Source organism: Saimiri boliviensis, chromosome 1, assembly GCF_048565385.1.
Source record: "Saimiri boliviensis isolate mSaiBol1 chromosome 1, mSaiBol1.pri, whole genome shotgun sequence".
Taxonomy (NCBI): Eukaryota; Metazoa; Chordata; class Mammalia; order Primates; family Cebidae; genus Saimiri; species Saimiri boliviensis.
The window spans coordinates 69,224,186-69,246,943 of record NC_133449.1 but is presented as its reverse complement, the minus strand read 5'-3'; the positions used below and the strand labels follow the sequence as shown (position 1 = coordinate 69,246,943).

General features: G+C 43.9%; 1 protein-coding gene across 7 annotated transcripts in view; it reads left to right on the top strand.

Moving 5' to 3' along the window:
• The window catches only part of ARHGAP25 (Rho GTPase activating protein 25), an 89,304-nt gene extending 79,505 nt beyond the window's left edge, over positions 1-9,799 (top strand). For 5 of the 7 annotated variants that reach the window (XM_074398829.1, XM_074398814.1, XM_074398810.1 and 2 more), the window contains 2 exons: positions 1,681-2,213; positions 4,797-9,798. In XM_074398829.1, coding sequence (XP_074254930.1) covers positions 1,681-2,213; positions 4,797-5,007 — 744 coding nt within the window. In that variant the 3' untranslated portion in view covers positions 5,008-9,798. Of the gene's footprint in view, positions 1-1,680; positions 2,214-4,796 lie in introns of all 7 variants that reach the window. The other 2 variants (XM_074398825.1, XM_003922669.4) reach the window with 2 other exon arrangements.
• Positions 9,800-22,758: the final 12,959 nt, after the last annotated feature.

Here is a 22,758-nt window from a genome sequence, read left to right as displayed (position 1 = left end):
AATAATCAAAAAGAGAAAAAAGTATACATTGAGAAGTTCTACTCCCTCCCGTATTCTCACCCACCCCATCCCTCATTGCCTTCATTTAGCCTTCATAGTTTCTTATCCTTCATTGTTCATTTTTGAAAATACAAGAAAACATGAGTCCAATTTACCTCCTTTTTTACACAAAATGTACTCTAATTCTCTCTCTCTCTCTCTCTCTCTCTCTCTCTCTCTCTCTCTCCCTCTCTCTCTCTCCAGTCACATACATACACTCTCACATATAACTTTATATCTTACATTTTTGTACTTAGCAGTATATCCTGGAGACTTTTTCATGTCAATACCCAGACAACTACCTCTTATGACCTCATCTTTTCAGGAGGTATACAGTGTCCCATTCTATAGTTGTACCAATCCCTATAGATAAACAGACTGCCTTAAGTTCTTTTTTTTTTTTTTTTTTTTTTTTTTTTTTTTTTTTTTGAGACAAGGTCTCACTTTATCGCCTAAGCTGGAGTGCAGTGATGTGATCACAGCTCACTGCAGCCTAGACCTCCTGCTGAAGTGATTCCATGGCCTCAGCCTCCCAAGTAGCTGGGACTATAGGTGAATACCACCACGCTGAGCTAAATTTCGGGGCATATTTTTTGTAGAGACAGGGTTTCACTATGTTGCCCAGGCTGGCCTCGAACTCCTGAGCTCGAGCAATCCACCCTCCTCGGCCTCCCAAAGTGCTGGGATTATAGGCATCTGCCACTGCACCCAGCCTTTCAGTTCTTTAGACTACAATTCCAGCTGTAATAAGTAACCTTGACCAGACCTCCTTTTGTACTCAGGTTGCTGTATTTCTCACATAAATTTTTGGAAGTGGGCTTGATGGGTCGGAGAGTAAATCGATTTGATTGTGTGATTTTAAAATAAATTATCGGAGTTTGTATCATTTTATACTCCCAGAAGCAATGCATGAAAGAACAGTTTTCCTACACTTTCACAGCAGAGCATGTTGTCAAATTTTGGGAGTTTGCTCATGTGACAAGTGAGAACTGGCCTTTCAGTAGTTTTAATTTTAATTTGAGTTTCTCGTATTATGAGAGAGGCTGAACATCTTTTCTTAGGTACAAGGGCCAGTTTCACTTTTTCCACTGTGAGCTGCCTGATCGTCTCCTTTGACCATAATTATATTGGTTTTTAATCTTTTTCTTCTCAATATTTATGAACTTTATCTATTAAGGAGAGTAACCAGTTGTCTGATATGCATTGCAAATATTTTTTGCCAGTTATTTGCTTTTTTAGTTTGGTATGTGGTGATTTGTTTCTTTGTTTTATTTTTGTTCTTTTTAATTTTTTAGGTCATGGAAATCAAAAGGTCAAATTTATCAAACTTTTATGGCTTCTGGGTTTTCAGTCATATTTACAAAGACCACCCATTCTAAGATTACCCAAGGATCCCACTTTAGGATTCTTTAACCACAAACACTTGATTTTGGTGAGCACTTCATCTCTAGAACATGGTTCCTTTAGTGCAATATCATTTTGGAAAAAATGCCAATGCAGATAATCAACTAATGTGATATGTTAAGAGTTTCATCAATGTGGTATCAGGAAACATTTGTTCCGGGGTCTCTAATCCTTCTTGGGAGCATGACACACAGAGGTGAAAATCCCATGTGACATCCATGGCCATTTCTTTTCTAGACAAGCGACTCTGACACAACCAGCCCCACCGGACAGCAGCCGAGCGATGGGTTTCTGGAGGACAGCAGCAAAGCACCTAGGGAGAAGCCAGGAGATTGGAAGATGCAGTCTCGAAAAAGGACTCAGACACTCCCTAACCGGAAATGTTTCTTGACATCAGCTTTTCAAGGTGCCAACAGCAGCAAAATGGAGATCTTTAAAAATGAGTTCTGGTCACCTTCTTCAGAGGCAAAGGCAGGGGAAGGGCACAGGAGAACAATGTCTCAAGACTTGCGCCAACTTTCTGACTCCCAGCGGACTTCTACCTATGATAACGTCCCTTCCCTGCCGGGATCCCCGGGGGAGGAAGCCAATGCACTCTCTTCCCAAGCCTGTGACTCCAAGGGAGATACTCTTGCCAGTCCAAACTCTGAAACTGGGCCTGGAAAAAAGAACTCTGGAGAAGAGGAACTTGATTCTTTGCAGAGGATGGTCCAGGACTTAAAAAAGGAAATAGAAACACAGAAGCAAATGTATGAGGAACAGATTAAAAAGTAAGTCACAGACAGAGGGGCACTGAGTGACACTTGACTTCCATCTTTAGAGACAAGAGGGATTATTCTCATCTGCCAGAGAAGTCACATCACAGAGCTTCCATTTGGGAAAGACAGTAATCTATAACAGGCCTAGGAAGGAAAGGGTAAAGGGAACAATGAGACGACTAAATAGGTGAACACTAAACTTTAGGCTAGATTTGGGAAATGTAAATATGTAGCTTAAGTAGCCTAATCAACAGTTTCCAAACAGTGGTTCTTTAAGAATCAACATGCTTTAATTAAAGAAACTTAAATTTTTTTTTTTTTTATGTTAAGGTCATTCATTGATTCTGCAAACATTCCTCGAGCCCCTTCTCTGTGCAAGACACATTCCAGTTGTTAGGGAATAGCACTGAACGAAAGAGACCCTGTACTTTCAGAACTTTTTTCTAGTGGGGACAGATGGACAATACAAATATATAATGAAATATACATTATGTCAGCTGATGGCAAGTGCTGTGGAGAAGAATTAAGTGGGTCAGAAGGTTGGAAATGTCAAGGAATGGGTTCCAGTGTAAAATGAGTTCTGGTCAGGGAAGGGAGTCAGGGAACGCCTCCCTGAGAAAGGCAGCAGGTAAGTAAAGGTCTGAAGGAGATGAGGAGTGAGTCAGGTGCATAGATGGGAGATGATCATGGCTGGTGCTGAGGCCGTGAGAAAGGAGCAGGCCCCCATGGTTCCACTCACGAAGAGGGGAAGTTGCCTGGGGCTAGGGAGAATGATTAGAAGGAGATGAGGGTGGAGAAGTACAGGAGGCCAGGACACAGTAGGGTTTTGTCAGCCACTGGAAAGCCTGAGTAAGACAGAAGCTTCTGGGTGGTTTCAACCTGGTTTATTCTTCACTGGGTCCCTGGCTTCCCACTGAGCACCAGCTGCAGGGGGGCAAACAGAAATGGGAGGCCAGTTAGGTAGCGTTGCCACCGTCGCATGCAAATTCCCAAGATCCATGCACACAATTTGTTCTCCTGGGTAGGTAAAGTATTTTCTTGAAATCATTTTCACACTACAGATTGACCGGCAAATTTGTTTTCAGGAAAGAAAACCTTGATCTAGCTGTGCCCATATCAGCACTAGTCATGAGGCAGTGACATGTGAATTAGTGGGCGAATAGATTTATGGATATGTCCTAGTCCAGCAGATTCAGGTATCTGAAGGGAAGGCTTCCGTGCACCCTCATTCACTTCTCCACATAGAAAGCTGCCATCTAGAAGCGAAATGTAGCTTGTTTGTCTAAGAACCTGAAACCAATCTTTTGTAGAATTAAAGATTTCTGTGACATCTTGGCAGGGATCGAAGCAGTCCCAGAGAAGTCTCACACTTCTCTGATATCCTGTTGAAGATACCCAAACATGATGGCAAGTGCTGTGGAGAAAAATAAAGTCGGTATCTTCAACGGGGTAGGAAAAGAACTGGCTGTCACAGAGGTGGCTACTCCTCCTGAATGGAACAGAGTCTTCTGAATCCAGCTGTTGGGGAAGCCTCCCATCCCAGGCTTCTGAGCCTACACAGATTCTGCCTCCCACTGGAACCCATACACAGGACCTAGCACAATGCCTTAAATGGAATTTCTTCCAGAGCCAGAGCCAGAGGGGTACAGAAAACTTGGAGGAAAAAAGTAGATTTGTAATGAGAGGGCCAAAGGAATGAGAGCAATTTAGCTTTAAGAAGAGATAGGCGAGGGTAGGCAAAGTTCTGAAGATGAATTTTTACCCACAGAATAGGCCAAGGCCTTTGAAGATAGAACCCAACTTATGGGCTCACATGGGGGCTCAAGTCTCCCTTATGCAAATGGGTAGGCCACTGGGGTAGAAGGGAGGCACACTCTGCAGAATGAAATTCTGAAACAAATTTTCAGTCACACAATTGGCATATGCACACTCATTCCTAAGGGTCAATTCAGCACAGTCTGGTGGGGGGCACCTGGCACTACATTAGGATTTTGGCCAGTATCATTGAAAATCCTGGCAATGCAGGAATCCCACAGATTTTTCACCAGGCATGGAATTCAGAAATGAGGGTGAGACTGCCAGGACCACTGCTCCCCTAAGGGCAGGTCCCTCTGTTTCTCCAAATCTTGGTCCTCAGGAAATCCTTAATAAGAGAGGGTGCTAGTCTATGCTCTCCATTGACACAGGATGAGGAGGCACTCAATGAGCACAGAGGTGTGAGAAATCTGGAATATGAATGGGGCTTCCAGGACTGATACAAGGTGCTGTGGGAGTGAATATATAGATCTATTAGAGCTGGTCTCTTCTTTCAAAGACTTTGTTACCTTGTGGAAGATACAAAACAAAATGACATGAAAAAAAAAACCAGAATAGATGTGACAAGATAGTGTTAAATGACAAAGGAGGGGCTCAGAAGTGCTGTGGGAATTCAAGTTTCCTGGGACATCTTCATGTGGGAAGAGGGACATATCTGAGAGGTTGGATAAGGGTCTTATGATCTGAAAAAGAAAATGAGCAGAAGGTTGTGAGCAAGGGTGAAGGAAGAGCCTAGAATGAATGCCATATTCTTTCATTCTTTTCTTTTCTTCCCTGTAGCCTTGAGAAGGAGAATTATGAAGTTTGGGCTAAGGTGGTGAGGCTCAATGAAGAACTGGAGAAGGAAAAGAAGAAATTTGCAGCCTTAGAGATCAGCCTCCGCAACGTGGAGCGCTCCCGGGAGGATGTTGAGAAGAGGAACAAGGCCTTGGAAGAAGAAGTCAAGGAATTTGTCAAATCCATGAAGGAACCCAAGACAGAGGAGGCTTAAAGTTTGCGAGAGTGCCGCAAGAACAGCCTGAGAGAGACCCAACTCTGACTCCTTTCTCAGTGCTACCTGATGATGGGGAAACAAAATTACTCTAAGAGGGAAAGGACATTTTGAAGGAGACATCAACTTTCCCCATAAATAAAAGAATGGAGTTTGCAGGAAGGGGAGGGCGAGCAGAGATGTGTGTGGACATCTCTGACCATCCATTGCTATGTTCAAATGGATCGTGTTATTTTACTCTGGTCTCAGGCATTACCATATCCAGCGAAGATGTTTGAAGCAGGTCACATCTCAGGACCCAGGCAATAGACTGGCCCCAGCACAGGCTGAGCTGAGGTGTGATTAATTCTTTGTTTTTTGTATGGAACAGCTCACCTTGTCAGACAGCCTCAGGGCATCTCTGAGACACAGGGGCAGGAAATGACATTCAGCTTTTAAGTCTTCATCTGTGTAGTGCTGTGTTGTTGGGGGCTGCATCTGCTGAAGTCAGAACCCCATTCGGCTACCCCACCATGATGCCCATTCTCCAGGGGTTCTCCGACTTATTATTAGGCTAAACCAGAAGAAGCAACAAACTGTATTTATAAAAGCAAAATTGATGAGAAAATTATGTTAGAATAAAGCAAAAAAAAAAAAAAATGCAAGGCTATTGCTAATCCAAATGACACTTTTGTGAGAATTAGCAAAAGACACTCCTTCCTTGGGGCAGATGGGTTGGTCAGCAGGGCATGGGCTGGATTTTAGTCCTCACTTGCCTTTCAGGGACAGGTGTTTCTGTACTTTCTGAGCCCCCCTTTTTCTTCTGTATTTCACACAATTATTGTGGGGATTATATGAGATGTAATCTAGTCCCTACTTGCCTTTTAATTGTCTATGGACGGCCTGGGAACGAAGGCTTCCTACTATGATATGACCTCTTTATAGGTTTGTTGTTGGTTTAGATAGTAATTGTCATGATAGTAGTTTCTTTTTTCCTATTTCACCAAAATGCAAGTGATTTTACCCTTTAAAGGGGCAACAAGCACTAGACCATAGATGGGAGAGGGGCTTTCCCAGTGGACAGCTGATTCTTCCCCTTCTATGTCAAGCCAACCTGGCAGAGGCCCTGGTTAGACCCCAAACCTTTAGGTAGGTTGGTTGAGTCTTTTTTTGTTGTTACCATTCTAATTAGATGGTCTCCAAGCTCTTTTGACTGAGTACCTCATCAACAGAAAATATTTGAGCATACACCCCCCAAAATATTTATTTATTTATAAATTATATACATGTACTGCTATAGTACTCCACATTTATATTATAAAACACACAGAACAGTAACTGAATAATGATGAGATAAAAACAAAGATTGATAGATGTTCCCAAGTGTGCTGCCAGCTCTGGAGACCCCGACCCAGTTCCCCAGTATTACCTGTACCAAATTCATATTGTTCATTCTATTGCTCCCACAAATGTGCTTGAACTCTTGAAGCCCTGTGGCTTAAGTAGTGGTTTGGAATCTATGGTTACCGCAGTGAGAGTTTAGCCTTCCCCAGCACATGGGCCTCCTCTGTCATTCCTTTTTCTCTCTCTCTTCACTCTAGTTAGTCTTTCCTTCCTATGGCCATGACCTATTACCAACAGAGTGAAAGTACAGACAGGAGCGTCAGTGTTTCTTGGTCCTGCTACTCAGTCCCTGCTCCACCAACACCATAGACCCTTTGAGGACCAGATTGATGGAGAGGGAGGGTGACTCTTAACAACATTCCCTTCTAGGCCTGCTTGCAGAAGATTGAGGGGAAATTAATCTGAATATTCATAAGAAAAGCAATAAAATACTTGGTTTCCTAAGTTTTCAGTGTTTTAAAATTACAGAATAGCAAACATGGAAACATTCACTGACCACCTGATTCATGTTGGTGAGTGCCTACATTTCTGCGAGGCACATAACCTTGTGTTCTCCCACGGATTCCTCACACTGACTCTTTGGGGGCTAAAACAGAGTTGAACAAGGAAGTGGCTGCTGTCACAATTTCCAAAGGAAACATTTGTCTGAAGGTACAAAGAGGAGGTTCTCAAGTCTGTTTTGAGATGCCTGTCATTGGACCTTGCTGGGTCCAGGAGCCAGAGCTCAGGCTGAGTGGGAACCTTTGGATCCCAACTACCTCCTGGTTTGCCAGTGTCTCTCATTCTATTTTTTTTTCCACCAGCACTACAAGAAGACAAAGCAGCTGTTGGGCTTGGAAGCACTGCAAGTGTCAGTCCCTCTTCACAATCAAGAGAAGAGTCTGGCTCGCTTAAGTTGCCACTAGTTGCTCCTGTGCCACCTTGTATACAAGGAGAACACAAGAAACAGGGTTTTTCTAGGACCCTGGGACCTTATGAGTCCAAGAGTCACAGGAACCCCTTTATCCTGTTGGGAAAGGTTGGGAGGAGGGAGCCCCTGAGGGCCGGAAAAGATCTGGGATCTGATGGCACTGTTTAATGCCCTCAGAAGGCATGCATGTGATTGCATGACAGGGTAGCTCCAGGCCTCACCTGGACCAAAGGACCAGGTTCTAGAAGGCAAAACCTGGAGACTGACCTGTATCTGGTGTGCTATTGGACTCTGCAGCTTCTACCTGTATTTCCATGGACAGGACTCTATCAAATCTGCCTTTTTCCCAGCCACACCCTTACCTCTAAGTTACCCACTCTCCTCTCTGCTCATGGGCTAAGAACCTAGAAAGGTCTTCAAAGTGCATTTGGAAACCCCGTGCCCTCTTCCCTCCCAAACTCCTTTTCTGTCAGAGCCTCAAGCCTTCCCCTTATCAAGGTACTCTTATCTAAAGTTTGGGGCAGATATGATGATTTTCCAGTAAGACTGTACACTGGATAGGACAATTCATACTAGAGGATTGGCTGGAATGATTCCCTTCCAGGGGGTTCTGGTCAGTCTGCAGTCTGGAGAGACTATGTGCAGCACTCCTAGTGCAGAGACAGCTGCATAGGATGTAAACTTAAAACATGTTGTTGTTTTGACCAACTTCCTAAAACTACTCAAAAGCCTGTTCCCTCAGAAAAGAAAGAAGCAGAAGACTCCCAGGCTACTCAAGGCTGCTGAGAGCGGGAGGCCAGAGAACACAGTGGCACAGCAACTGCTGGCTGGATTCCATGGGCTCTGGACCAGAAGATGCATGTACACGAACGAACGCCCTGTAAACTTCCACATTCCACCACTTCCTTTGCAGATAGCAGCAGTGGTCAGGTCACGTGCTAGCCGGAGAGCAGAGAAAACACTTGAAGGCTGTTCCTGCAATTAAATGTTCCTGCATTTACAAAAATCACACAAAACCCTTTATCCTGCCAGAGAAGGCTGGGAGGGAGGTCCTGAGGGTGGAGTTCTAGCTGCTGCTTAGAAATGCAGGCTGGCATTTGGCCAGCAGCAGAGAGGCTGGAGCCAGGGGGCTTGTGGCTCAGATGATGTCCCAGGGCAACTGGGAATAAGCAAAGAATAGCAACACAGCTGTGTAACTGTAACTTCTATTTTTTCTGATGCTGGAAACGCTCTTAGAATCATACGGTAACACAACTGGAAAACAACCCGATTATATTTAATTCAACCCATTTACTTCATGGACAGAGGAACCAAGGCCCAGTCACATAAACTAAATGGCCAGTGCTCATGCAGAAATTAGAAAGAGGATTGAAGGAGGTGATTTTTGAGGGCTCCTCTAACCTCTGATTCAGTGATTCTTGTGATTCTTGCCTTCTCTCCAAGGGTTGTTTCCCCCAAACTGCAACCATGGTGTGAACCCTGCTGAACATCCATTGCTGAGCGCTTCCAAAATACAGAGCTCTCCTCAGCTCATGATTACAACCAAGACCCACCTAATATGATGCCAGCTTTTCACCTACTGTGCATTCCCAATACAATTGTAAAACATGGGTTCTCAGTCTTGGTGGCACAAGAGAATTACCTTAGGAACTTTAAAAAAAAAATTCTGATGTTCAGATCTTACTTCCTATCAATTGATTCAGAATCTTTGGGGATGGGGCCTAAAAATTGGTATTTAAAAAAAAAATTTCAGTTGATTCTAATATGCAACGAGGATGGTTAAACAGTTTTAAAACTGCTAAGTTTGGCTTTAGTCATGACTAATGATAATATTATTATCATCTTTATATTATTTATCTACCTGCTCCCCTTTCCCATCTCCAGTTAACACTGCTACATTCTCTGATTTACAGGCTGGTTTTCATGTGTTTATTCATCTAGGATAAGACATGATTAAGAGATACAGAATGGATTTATGTTATATACCCATTTTGTGGATGATGAAAGTGAGCCCAAAGATGTTTTTTAAAAATCAGTATAACAGTAGCTTAGTATGAACAAATTCAAGGGTTTTGAAAATTCCTTGTTCTATGGGAGCATTGTTTACTTGCTTCGAGGGTTGACTCTAGACACAGGCAAAGAAGGTAAGCACCTGAGGGCCTGCCGTAAAGAGTACTGAGAACAGCTCTGATGAAAGTCATCTCCCTTTCAGACTCACATTAGATTGAGAGATTCCTACCAGCAGCCTTTGGAATATTAACCACAAATGTGATATGTCCGGAAGATTCCACGAAGCCTCCACTAATCATTACTATTGTCTTTGTATTAGTTATCTGATTCTTAGAAGAGAACTGTGTAATGAAGACATGAGAGCCTGGCCAGATAAGTTGTGTTGTGGGTGGAGGAACAGATCAAGAATATGGATGTCACCTAGAAGTATTGTACTGTGGAGCCCTAGCTGCCTGAGATGGGGTGAAGGTGCAAAAATCAAGCCTTGAGAGGGGAAAGGGGGCCTCATCAGCAGGGTGGATGGAGGAATGGTTTACCTCTATGCACACCTGATACCTGCTCAAAGTTGGCATTTTGCCTCATTCCTTCTCTCTGTTCTCCCCTTTACTCATTGATGTCCTGTCAGTCCGGCTGAGGCCAGCCCATGCTAAACATCACCCTGGGTCATGAGTCCTTGGTCAGCATCAGTAGCAACATCATGACAATAATTACCAATAATAAGTAACAAATACCATTTATTAATACTTTCTGGCAAGCACTGTACCCATGTCATTTCCTTTAAATCTCAAATCAACTCTTCTGATTGCAATCAAACCTCTTTTACTCGTGGCATAGCTAGGAACTGAAGTGTATGTACAGTCTGCACAAAGCTACATTATCTTTGTCCTCACCTAGAGAGGGAGTGCAACATAGAAAAGGACCCCTTGGCAGAGATGGACTAAAGAACATTTGCAAAGACTTTTTCTTTAAAAAAGAGAAGAATGGCAGGGGTTCTGGAAAGAACCACTAACTGTGCCTTGTCTGACTCAGCATCAAGATGGAAAAATATCTAGAGGCTGTTGCCTTCCTCACAGCCCAAGTCAATTCACCTGCTTGCTCTGAGGATGGCTGGGAGGCCACACATCACCACGTCCTTTCCTGGAGTCAATTTGGGGTCCCATGTCATTGGCTCTGCCCTCGAAAGAACTCTGGGAATGGGGTTGTCTTGGAGTCCCTGGTTCCATGTGGCTAAGGGGTGAGACTCTCATATCTCCATGCTGAATTTCCTCACTCATTCTCAACCCTCCTTTCCATTTCAAGAAACATTTTCTGTACCCACAAGCCTGGGAAGGCCCTCAAGTGGGGCATATTGGGTAAGTTTGAAGGAGTACTGCTAGTGAGACCTTCAAGAGACTCCGTGTGAATGGGCTGGTGTTGGTGGGAGGAAACAGGGTCACGCATTTCCCATCCCTTCCTCCTCGTAAGATGTGTCATCAGCTAAATATAGACTCTGGCCCTGTGGAAGTTTACAAGCGAAGACAATCCATCCTGACTGGGGGCTCACAGCTTCTGAGAGAAGGGCACTGGGACGTCTTCAGCCCATTTCACATGGTCTGACTGTTTCCAAAACACTCCTCGTGGGTCAGCGAGCAGAGGAAGTATTGCCGTGTGACCACTTTGGAAATAACACCCACCTAATGATGCACTAACATGGACTTGCCCTCTGCTTTTTATGTTTGATCATTGCTGACCCTTTGGTGAGGATACAAAGCCCTATTTCTCTTAGAAGTAGCACCTTCCCTGGGTGTGAAAGACAGGTTTCCCTGTCAGTCTTCTTTTAGGGAAAGAGCTGGGCGAGTACATGACCCAGCTTAGCTGGTCTGGAGCTGAACACAGACACAATCGTGAGACGTTGTACTGAGTCACCAGGAAGCAGGTGGTTGGGATTAGGTACTGTGTCTATTTCAGGGCTAAATATTGCCTTTAATAAAAAACCATACCCAATCAGAAAAAGCCAACACCACGCTCTGCAATACTAAGTTGACTCACCTGTTGAAATGCCGGTTATTAAGCAAAACTAATACCCTCAGAATTCCAGCTTTCACTTCAAGTTTCTCGTGTGGGATTTCATAGTATCAGGCCCAAAAATGTGTACATCAATGGTTTGGCTTGCTGTTTATGCTACTTACTCACTCAAGCAGTCACTCTGGTGTGTTCTCATGGCTCTTCTGAAAGTATTAGAATTCAGTTCCCAAAGAATTTGAGGGCTACAAGAAAATACATGGAAATCATCTGGCATCCAGCAGTTGCCATGCCCATCTTGAAATAGTTGATCCCTAGATAATCTTGGTAGTTGTGTTGTCAATGATGTCTTTACTTAGTACAACTAGATTGCACTGAAGTTATAGCAAAATGTTACAACACTGATTCTTCCTCCCACAGTTAATGGCATTTTAGAAGAGTTATGATTGACTAAAGCCATCTTTTTTAAAAAATGCAAATATTGAGTGGTTTCAATTCCCAAAGCATGGTGTTTTCTGCTTTACCTGCAATGTCTTAATTAATTTTCACAGAAAAGTATGAGGTAATGGCTAGTATCATCCCCATTTTACAGATGAGTAAACTGAGGCTTAGAGAGGTTAAATAATGTGCTCAGGCTCACAGTTCATGTCCTATTTCTAAGAGACATTTTTTTTCATTCCAATGCTTTTGAAATTCAGTATGTATTTTACAGTTGATTGGTACATTTAAAATGGAACCTCTTAAAAATTGGTGGTTACTTAGAACTGAGAAAATATAAGTAACAGAAGCAAGCACCAAAACCACGTCTACCTGCTTCTAGTACTGGATTATATAACCACAAAGGAAACACTCAGTCTATCTGAGTCATGACCATAAAAATAATAACTAGCCCACATTTGTATTGAAGATTATGGCTCATATCTTCCTATCTATTTGATACTATTTACTGTATTAGAACAATCAACTGGTTTGGTCAGTTCAATTAGATTGATCTATCTATTCTTTGTAGAGTATCATCAGTTAAACCTTCTAACTTCTGGGCCACCTCACCCAGTATGAGCCATGAGATATGGCTCATATTCTTCCTACCTATTTGATACTATTTACTCTTATAGAACAATTGGCTGGTTTGGTAGGTTCAATTAGATTGATCTAGTTATTCTTTGTAGAGTATCCTCAGTTAAACCTTTTTTGCTGAGAAAGCTTTTCAGGCTGTTCATTTCTCTAGTGAGAGTTGTTTCAAAACACATTTAAATAGTCAAGAGCCCAGGCATGGGTATGGTCACAGCAGGAGGGTCTGAGGCTCCCTGAAGCTTGAGTGCTCAATGCCATGGCTCCTGCTGTCCTTCCAAGGAGACAGCAGTCAAGTCAGTTGGGGAGAGATGCTCCATCCATGGTTTAGGTAATGACAGCATGTCTCTAACTCGAGATTAAGTTTCTGCCCTACGAAGATCTCAGTGTAATTCATTACAGAGGTGCTTCCCAAAGCTTCTCCTTGGAAGGCTTTTCTTTACATGATACCCTCTTTGAACAATGGATTCCATCATCAAATAAGTTTATAAAACCCTCTTCCCCCTCAAAGATTCAGAATTCAGGGCAATCACATGATATTGGGAGTCTGGTTCATAAGTCAATAAGATAAAAATCCCTTGTGGTCAGAATTATCCTTGAAAATCACCAGAAATTCCTCATAAGTTCCCCAATTTATAGCTGTATGTGTACACTCTGGTCACTAAGGTATAAGTGTAGTTATAAAGCGCTGTAAATTATGAGACTAAGAATACAGACCACTAGGGTTGCTATTTTCTTTCCCTGGCATCCTCATTTAAATTATTTTTATTTTTCATCTAATGTATAGTTTGATACATAGAATTTAACTGCATATATTAAATTAAAAGTAATAATGATGATAATACTAATAGTAATAATCACTGACATTTCTTGGGGGCTGCCTTTTGCCTGCCATACTGCTCTAAGTGCTTTATTTGTATGAACTGAGTTAATCTGAACAAAAATTTCAGGGCCAGATACTCTATTCCCTTTTTACAACAAAGTCACTTGCTTCTGCCTTTGACAACACAATGACTCTGCAAACTGCCCTGCACCCAGAGGAAATGTTTTTCTGAAAGCTTCTGCGCTAGGGCAAATTTAGGGCAAAGTTAACACTTCAAAAAAATATCCAGTAATTGAGTAAATTGCTCATCTGACAAATTGGCTTTTTGGCAAATTAGTCTGCTTGCACATATTAATAGCCAAGCTCGGCCAACTTGAAATATGGAGATTTACTGGAAATCACAGTGAAATGAAGACAGAGGCAAGAGAAAAATTGAAATTCCCACCTGGCAGTAAAAGAGAGTTATGTAGAGGTAGTACCAGGCAAGGCAGAGGCACTTCTTGGACCACTCAACTGAAGGGCACAGCCAGCAGTGAGGTGTGGAGGCCCAGAGGTTAGAAATCCCACAGAGGGAATCAGAGGGAAGCTGGAGGCAGAGGGAACTCCGTGGGGTGAAGGCCTCTAGATCGCAGGTACTGTTGTATGGCTAGGGGCACGGAGCTGCTCCTGCCAGGCCCTATGGCTCACACTTGTAATCCCAGCACTCTGGGAGTCCAAGGTGGGTGGATCACTTGAGGTCAGGAACTTGAGACCAGCTTGGCCAACATGATGAAACCCCATCTCTACTAAAAATACAAAAATTAGCTGAGCATCTGTAATCCCAACTACTCAGGAGGCTGAGATAGAAGAATCACTTCAACCTGGGAGGCAAAGGTTGCAGTGAACCAAGATCGTGCCGCTGAAATCCAACCTAAATGACAAAGTGAGACTCTGTCTCAAAAAAACAAAAAACAAAAAACAAACAAACAAACAAAAGAAGCAAAGCAGCTCCAGGCCAGCCTGCAGTGTCTTCTTGAAGCCTTGCACCCTGGTGGTTCAGCCAGGGAAAGGGGGCCTTTTCTTCCCTGCCAAGGCACAGTCAGCTTCCTAAGCCTGCAAGGTTACATCGATCCAGAGTAGGCACTGTTTACAGCTCACACCAAGGAGCCATAAGGCAGCTGAATGATTCTCCAAGAGATCGTCTCAGTGAGATGGCAGTGTAGCACACTGACAATAAGGAAGTATAGGTGTGCTACAGTTGTTAGTGGAACCTAAGTAAAAACCAGAGACAGAGGAGTTTAGCTCCCCAGAGATTTCTTTTTTTAAATTTTGTTAATTTTTATTTTTATTATACTTTAAGTTCTGGGGGACATGTGCAGAACGTGCAGGTTTGTTACATAGGTATACACATGCCTTGGTGGTTTGCTGCATCCATCCCCCCGTCATCTACATTAGATATTTCTCCTAATGTTATACCTCCCCAATACCCCTACCCCCTGTCATCCCTTCCCTAGCCACCCCCCCATCCCCTGACAGGCCCCAGTGTGTGATGTTCCCCTCCCTGCGTCCATGTGTTCTTATTGTTCAATGCTCACTTATGAGTGAGAACCTGCGGTGTTTGGTTTTCTGTTCTGTGTCGGTTTGCTGAGAATGATGGTTTCCAGCTTCATCCATGTCCCTGCAAAGGACATGAACTCATCCTTTTTATGGCTGCATAGTATTCCATAGTGTATATGTGCCACATTTTCTTTATCCAGTCTATCTCTGATGGGCATTTCAGTTCATTCCAAATCTTTGCTATTGTAAACAGTACCACAATAAACATATGTGTGCATGTGTCTTTATAATCAACTGTTTTGTAATCCTTTGGGTATATATATATATATCCAATAGTGGGATTGCTGGGTCAAATGGTATTTCCATTTCTAGATCCTTGAGGAATGGCCACACTGTATTCCACAATGGTTGAACTAGTTTAGACTCCCACCAACAGTGTAAAAGCATTTCTATTTCTCCACATCCTCTTCGGCATCTATTGTCTCTTGATTTTTTAATGATCACCATTCTAACTGGCATGAGATGGTGTCTCAATATGGTTTTGATTTGCATTTCTGTAATAACCAGTGATCATCTCAGCTCGCCACAGATTTCTAAGAAGCCCACCTAAAGAAGCTCTTTATTAGTAAATGAAACTATTATTGTTGTTATTATTACTAATAGTAGACGGGAAGATCTTTTTGTACATAAAGAAGTCAATACTGGAAAGATTTAGTAGTTGACAGATTCAGCAAGCTGCAAATTTAGAAGATCAGACTTCAAACTCTAAAATGATTTCCTTTGTCTAGCCTAAGCGGAGGGTGGTGCTGGTTAATTCTGAACACAGTATTGCCTTGTGAGAAGTGTTCCAAACTTTTAATTGTCTACTTCCATATTCATCTAATAGAACTTCCATGCTACTCTCTGCCTTATAAGCCTTTGCCTGCCAACAATACAAACTCAGATACCTTTCCTGAGTGTGGCGGGTACTTACAGAATGGTCAGTCCGGGTTCCTTTAGTGAAACCTGCTACCATGTGCACATCTATATACACCCTTTGCCCTTGTGCTACCGTGGGAGCTGCTTTGTCCACTCAGCCCCTGATTTGTTTTCTTTCCTTGGGACCCCAGCACAAATGCCATACCAATACTGTTGCAGGAGCCAGCAGTCAGCTGCTTATGGTTGCCTCTTCTGTACACATCTTTGTGCCATTCTTTGGCTAGCAGTGTTGGTGTCAGTCAGGGTCATCCTATGAGACATAACATTCCTCACCTGTCAACTGTGGTAGTGGGGAGGCCTGGCCTGCTCACTGCACAAGAGGTCTTTAGGACAAAATACGTTAGTATGGATGAAAGGGCCACATCAAGGGTGTCCAATCTTTTGGCTTCCCTGGCACTCATTAGAAAAGAATTGTCTTGTGTCACAAATAATATACACTACCACTAACAATAGCTGATGAGAAAAAAAAAAATCACAAAAAAACTCATAATGTTACAAATTTGTGTTGGGTCACCTTCAAAGCCGTCCTGGGCTGTAGGCGGCCCAAGGGCTGCAGGATAGACAAGCTTGGGCTACATGGTACCAGTGTTAGCATGAGGATGAGCATAAATTGCACTTCATAACCCCCAGTATAAGGGTTCTCCTTAAAGCAGGCTTTCTGCGCGTTTTTCCTGGTGGCACGCTGCTCCAACAGTGAGACTTGCCACTAGGCAAAGTGGAAATTCTTCCCAGCTCCTCTGAGGAATGAGGCTTGAGGATGAAGGTCCATGCCACAGCAAGATCCTCTGTGCCTCTGGCAGAGACTGAGAAAATGGGCTGTTATCCCACATACAGCCACTACGGGAAGTCTCAGATCCTTGACCCAATGTGCACCTTCTGAGCTTCTGGTGCAGCAATGAGCTGACACAAATCGTGGCGACCTGAGGACCCCGACCTTCCGTTTCTGCCTTTCAGGACCCCTGTCCGCACCAGCACTTGTTTGGAGGAAGCACCTGGAGGAGATGCAGTCTAGATGTGCGCCCTCTGCCGGAAGCCTACTGCACCAGGACAGAGGCATGGAATGGCCCTTAACACGTTTGGAAAGTAGTCCCCACTTAAAAAAAAAAAAAACAACTGGCCGGGCGCGGTGGCTCAAGCCTGTAATCCCAGCACTTTGGGAGGCCGAGGCGGGTGGATCACGAGGTCAAGAGATCGAGACCATCCTGGTCAACATGGTGAAACCCCGTCTCTACTAAAAATACAAAAAATTAGCTGGGCATGGTGGCGCGTGCCTGTAATCCTAGCTACTCAGGAGGCTGAGGCAGGAGAATTGCCTGAACCCAGGAGGCGGAGGTTGCGGTGAGCCAAGATCGTGCCATTGCACTCCAGCCTGGGTAACAAGAGTGAAACTCCATCTCAAAAAAAAAAAAAAACTTCCTCCAAAATGTTCGTTAATGGCTCTTTAACAGCTGTTGTTTCAAAACAGTTCAAGGTGATAAACCATTAATATTTACATGAAGATTCTGGAGTAGGAATTATCTGAGTTGGAAATCCAGTTCTACTCTATTGGCATCATGTTGCATTCTGTATCACCATTAAAATTGTCAGAAAAACTCTCAACCTTGGTGGTTTTGTTTTCTAGGACTGCCATAATGAAGTATCACAGATTCAGTGGCTTGACCAATAGAAATTCATTTCCTTGCAATTCTGGGGCTAGAAGTCTGAGCTCAGGGTGTTGGCAGGATTGATTTCTTCTTAGGCCTCTCTTCTTGACTTGCAGAAGAATCATAGTCGACACCTCCCTGTGTGTTCACGTGGTCATCCCACTGTGTACATCTGAATCCCAGTCTCTTCTTATAAGAGCACCAGCCATATTGGATTGAGGTCTGCTAATGAGATCATGACCACATTTTACCTTAATTATCTTGGAAGGTTCTACGTCTAAATACAGTCACATTCTGAGGTATTGGGGATTAGGACTTCAACATATGAATTTTGGAGTAACACAATTGAGCCCATAACTGTAACCTTTTTAAGACCATCACTTATTTCTCCAGCGAAAAGGCAGAACTTTCAGAATCTTTTAGAATCTCCCCTGCAGATGAGTAAACATCTTCGTGTCTTCATAACTAGAAACCACAAGTGGTTGTTTCATTTTGTTTTAAATGTTCTGTCATAGAAGATAAATAAGACCAGAATTCTAAAGTCTTGCTAACCTACGGACGTCATGATAAAGGCCCTGGATCAGGGTCAGTAAACCTGGCTTTTCATTGTAATTTTTAATTATAAGATTATTTATTCAGCTATTATTATTCACAATATATTTGTATTAGTTTGGTGTGATGAGGCAGTATTAACTTGACCCAGAAACTCTGAATGCCTGATTCTATACTCATCCAGCTATCACTGTGATGGGTTTGTAGAGACACGCCAGACAAGCATATTTCTTTTTACTGTAATGATTTTGCTCCCAACAACAGTTGGGAGCAAAATTCTCCCAGGACCAGCACTGGACCTTGAGGGGTCCAGCACAGGGGCCCATTGCACCTGGGCTCCAGGTGAATCTGCAGCCTATACTCCAGGAAGGCTGAGCAGCCTCTCCTACCCCTTCATGCTGGGCTCCCCCAATCTCACCATCTGACAGTAAGGAAACATCACTGAGAACAGGGAGAAGAACATGCTTTTCTTTTTTTTTTTTTTGAGAAGGAGTTTTGCTCTTGTTACCCAGGCTGGAGTGCAATGGCGCGATCTCGGCTCACCGCAACCTCCGCCTCCTGGGTTCAAGCAATTCTCCTGCCCCAGCCTCCTGAGTAGCTGGGATTATAGGCATGCGCCACCATGCCCAGCTAATTTTTTGTATTTTTAGTATATTTAACCCGGCCGAACAAGCTTTTCTTAATCCTTGCTGTAGTGCTTTTTCAAGGGGCTCACTCAAGACCTACCTAGTCTTCCTATCCAGCTTTAAACTTCCCTCCTGCTAACTGAGGCTCTGGGGGCCAACAACGAAAAGATGTTCTTAAGGCCTGGAGGCATCCATGGCTCCCTGCAAGTCCATGGAAAATTTCCAATTTGTAGAAATGTCCACCAGTGTGGAGACAGCATTTTGGGATACTTCTGGTCTACCATAAGCTTGGCTGTTGGTCCAGTATGTAGAAGGGAAGAAACAAATAAAAAGGCAGGAGATGTTGGTGGCCCACTCCCTGCCACTAGTGGGAGCTCTGGGTTCATCCCACTCCATCAACCCGAGAATGGGGTAGAGCACAAGGGAAGGACGGAGCCTGACACTAGTGGAGGAGAGACTAAGGTCAAAACTCTCCACTGCAATATTATCTTTCCAGAGTCCTGTTACGCCACACAGCTAATTTGGCAAGAGAGACCTGGTGCCTTTCCCTACCTTTTGAACCTCACTGTGAGTTTGAAAAACAGGGTTCTAAAGACGAAGGTGGGGCCCCAGAGGACAGAGGCCCAAGAAGCTAGGCAGCCTGCTTCCAGGTTTTAAGCAGCCTGGGACCTGGACAAAAGGCATCCATCCTAAAAGCCCCAGGTGCTGGACTGGGCACAGTGGCTCATGCCTGTAATCCCAGCACTCTGGAAGCCCGAGGCAGGTGGATCACTTGAGGTCAAGAGTTTGAGACCAGCCTGGCCAACATGGTGGCTTTCTTTTAATTTGTCTTCTCCTTGTTACTCCCCTCTGTCTGGTTCTGGCTTCCTTTGCCCATCATCCAAATTCGCATCACCAAAGTTTAGTACCTGGAACCTGGTGGGCAGAGGTAGAACCCAGAAAGCAGGCCCTGGAATCAGGCTGTGTGTGTTTCATGTGAGACTACCTCCCCACTGGCCAGCCTTGGCAAAGTCACTTACCTTCTTCAAGTCTTAGCTTCTTCAACAAAAGGAGACAAATGATGATAATGACCTGATTCAGTAAAGCATGTTTGACTGCAAATAACAGGACACTGAACTAAACATAAGCCCTGCAGTATAGATGGGTAACTCTCTTTCCTAATGAGAAATCTGGAAACAGGAGGTACAGATGCAGGAGGGCTGCTCCACAACGTCTTAGAGGCACAGGCTCTACCCCAGCTCCCCCTCCTTTACCATCCTCGGCCTTTGGCTTGTCTCATGCTGGTCATGCTGGTCACTTCACGTTTCTAAGGTGACCCCCACAGCCCCAGGCCATTTTGCCACTTTCAAAGTCAAGGGGTACAGGACAAATGCCTTCCACTTTTTGAGGCACTGTCTTTTCATCTGCAAAAAGAAGCAACCCAGAAAACATCCCCTGACCTCCCATAGCTCAGAACTTAGCCACGTGGCCACCTCTTGCTGGACAAGCAGCTGGGGACTTGCCTATCTGACAAAGCAGGCCAGAACACAGTGGTGCATTCAGGTCAATTATGAGCCACACCATGGGTGTGAACTAAATTGGAGTTCTCTTAGCAAAGAAGCATGAGTAAACAGGGATCTGTTTTTACCCACTTCATGATGTTGTCATGAGGATTAACTAAGGTGACAGCCTTGGAGCACTGCCTGGGACTTAGTAAGAGCTTAGTAAGTGTTAGCTACTATTTTTTATTTTTATCTTAATTATGTTTGATATTGCCTCATCACCCCTTGCTGTAGCAGCCTGGAGTCTTTTTTTTTTTTTTTTTTTTTTTTTTTTTTTGAGACAGAGTCTTACTCTGTCCCCCAGGCTGGAATGCAATGGTGAGATCTTGGCTCACTGCAAACTCTGCCTCCCTGATCCAAGCGATTCTCCTGCCTCAGCCTCCCAAGTAGCTGGGATTACAGGCACATGCCACCATGCCTGTAATTTTTGTATTTTTAGTAGAGAAGGCCACCACCTTGGCCAAGCTGGTCTCGAACTCCTAACCTCATGATCCACCTGCTTCGGCCTCCCAAAGTTCTGGGATTACAGGCATGAGCCACAGCGCCCAGCCAGCAGCCTGGAGTCTTATGCACAACCATTTCACATTCACTCTGAGGTGTGCACCCCTGTGCTGCCTGCAGCATAGACAAAGACAGCTCATATTTATGGGTAAAGCTGTAGTGGTAGATGAGATCCGTAGGAAGGACAGGGGCCCAGAGCAAGGAAAGAGAGTTAGGAGTCTAGAATACTCTTTAACCAAATGGAACATGGAGACCACTGGTGACACTTGAAAAGGTTGTTAGGCAATCTGTGGTCTGGATACTATGAGACTAGAGATAATCTGCGTCAAACTCTTGACTTTGGTTTCCCCCAAAGCAGTCAAAGAGCAGGAGTGAAAGTGGCAGGAAGTAATACAAATCCAGGTTTGGAGCTTTGCCTTGTGGATGAGCTGAAAGGACAAGGAGACTTGAGAAAGTGGATAGACTGATGGCTAGTCGATCCATGACAGACATGGGAGTGAACCTGGGAGGGGCTGATAAATTAGGATAAAATGAAGAGTCTGGCCAAGGGACCTAGTGTCTTTTTAAGTCAAATAACAAGTACAGTCAGTGAGAGGGAAGAGGGAGCCAGAAGAGTAGAAACCTGCAAAATGAGGACTGAATACATGTATTCCTGTACCACACATCACAGGCCTACCCACAGATTTGACATATGTTTCCATAAAATTATTCCCAAGTTTCTATTTTTCTGTCAAGATTTCAAATCCCCACAAATTTCTATTGCACTTTCACTGATGTGTTCTATCTCCCAAAGCATCCCCAGCAGAGCCAAGACCCACAGTGCTCACAAGACTTCCTTGTCTCCTCTTAGATCATGCCTCGGGATGATCATTCAACCGGGGCTGGGGCAATCCTAGTGCCTTGACCCACGTCTCCCGTGGTGGCTGCCACAGCCACTGACATTTTGCCATGGTGACCAAAAGGCAGGAGCTATGCTGGTCAATTACTCAGAGAAAGAATAGATTCATTAGGGGTCTTGGGTAGAGAGACGAATAGTCAACTGTGGAGAGCACAGTCTTCTGGTGGTGACTGGTAGATTAAGGCCAGCTCCCACCTTCCCAGCATGGGTCTTCATCTCTGACCCTTTTCCCATCTCCATATTCATATTTCTAACTCCTGGACACATCCACCAACACATATTTATTGATTACCTACTATGTCAGGTACTGTTCTGGGAGTTGAGAAATCAGTGGTATGTGTAATATGAAAATTATCTGAGCACTGGCTTTAGTGTAAAATGGAAGCTGTAAGAACATGCCTCAAATTGTGTCCTGTAACTTCTGTGTGCCTTGTTTACATGGCCAACCCAGGGGAGCACATGGACCCCAGTTTCAAGAACCTTAGAGTAAGGTTGGGATCTCACACTCAGTATTTTCAAACTGGAATCCTTGGTTTTTCCCTTCAGTCATGCTTCTCTCCTTTGCAATTTTTAGGTAATGTTTCCATTCAACAAGTCACTGCTGCTAGAAAACACGAAATCATCTGGAGTTTTCCATGCCCTGTACTCTGTTCCTGTCACATCTGTTTTCTCACCCAGCTCAGGCAATTCTATTTCTGAAAATATCTCTAAGCCATCCTCTCCCAACGTCAAGCATTTATATTGCCTCAGACTAGTATCAACTCTCCAGTAGCCCTGAACAAGGAAACAGGACAACTCTGGAAAACAGTGACCCTGGTAGAAGGAGGCGGACAAAAAACCTGAGTGACAGTGAGTGGTCACTGATCAGAAGACTCAGGGACCTGTAGCTGTTTCAGTGCCTGGAAATAAGACAGCAAGAGATATTGTCCAGTATCTGGTGTGAAGTGAGCTGCTGATACTCTGGCAGGCAGAGCACCATTGTTTGCAGACTGGAGCAGGATCCACCAGGTCCCTCCAATTGCTACTATGATTAACACAGGTGATTAAATTCTGTTTTATTAAGTGTTATTCATTGAGTACCTATCATGTTTCAGGTCCTGGTCAAAACCATAGAGATATCAGGCAATGCATGAGAAGAGCATGTGTCATGCCTCATGAAAGAAACTTACATTCTAGCCAGGAAGACATATTAATCAAATGTGTTGAGTGTTATAAAGAAGAAAGTCAGGGTCCAGTGGAGCATATACCTGGAAGACTTAACCTAGTCTAGGTGTTCAA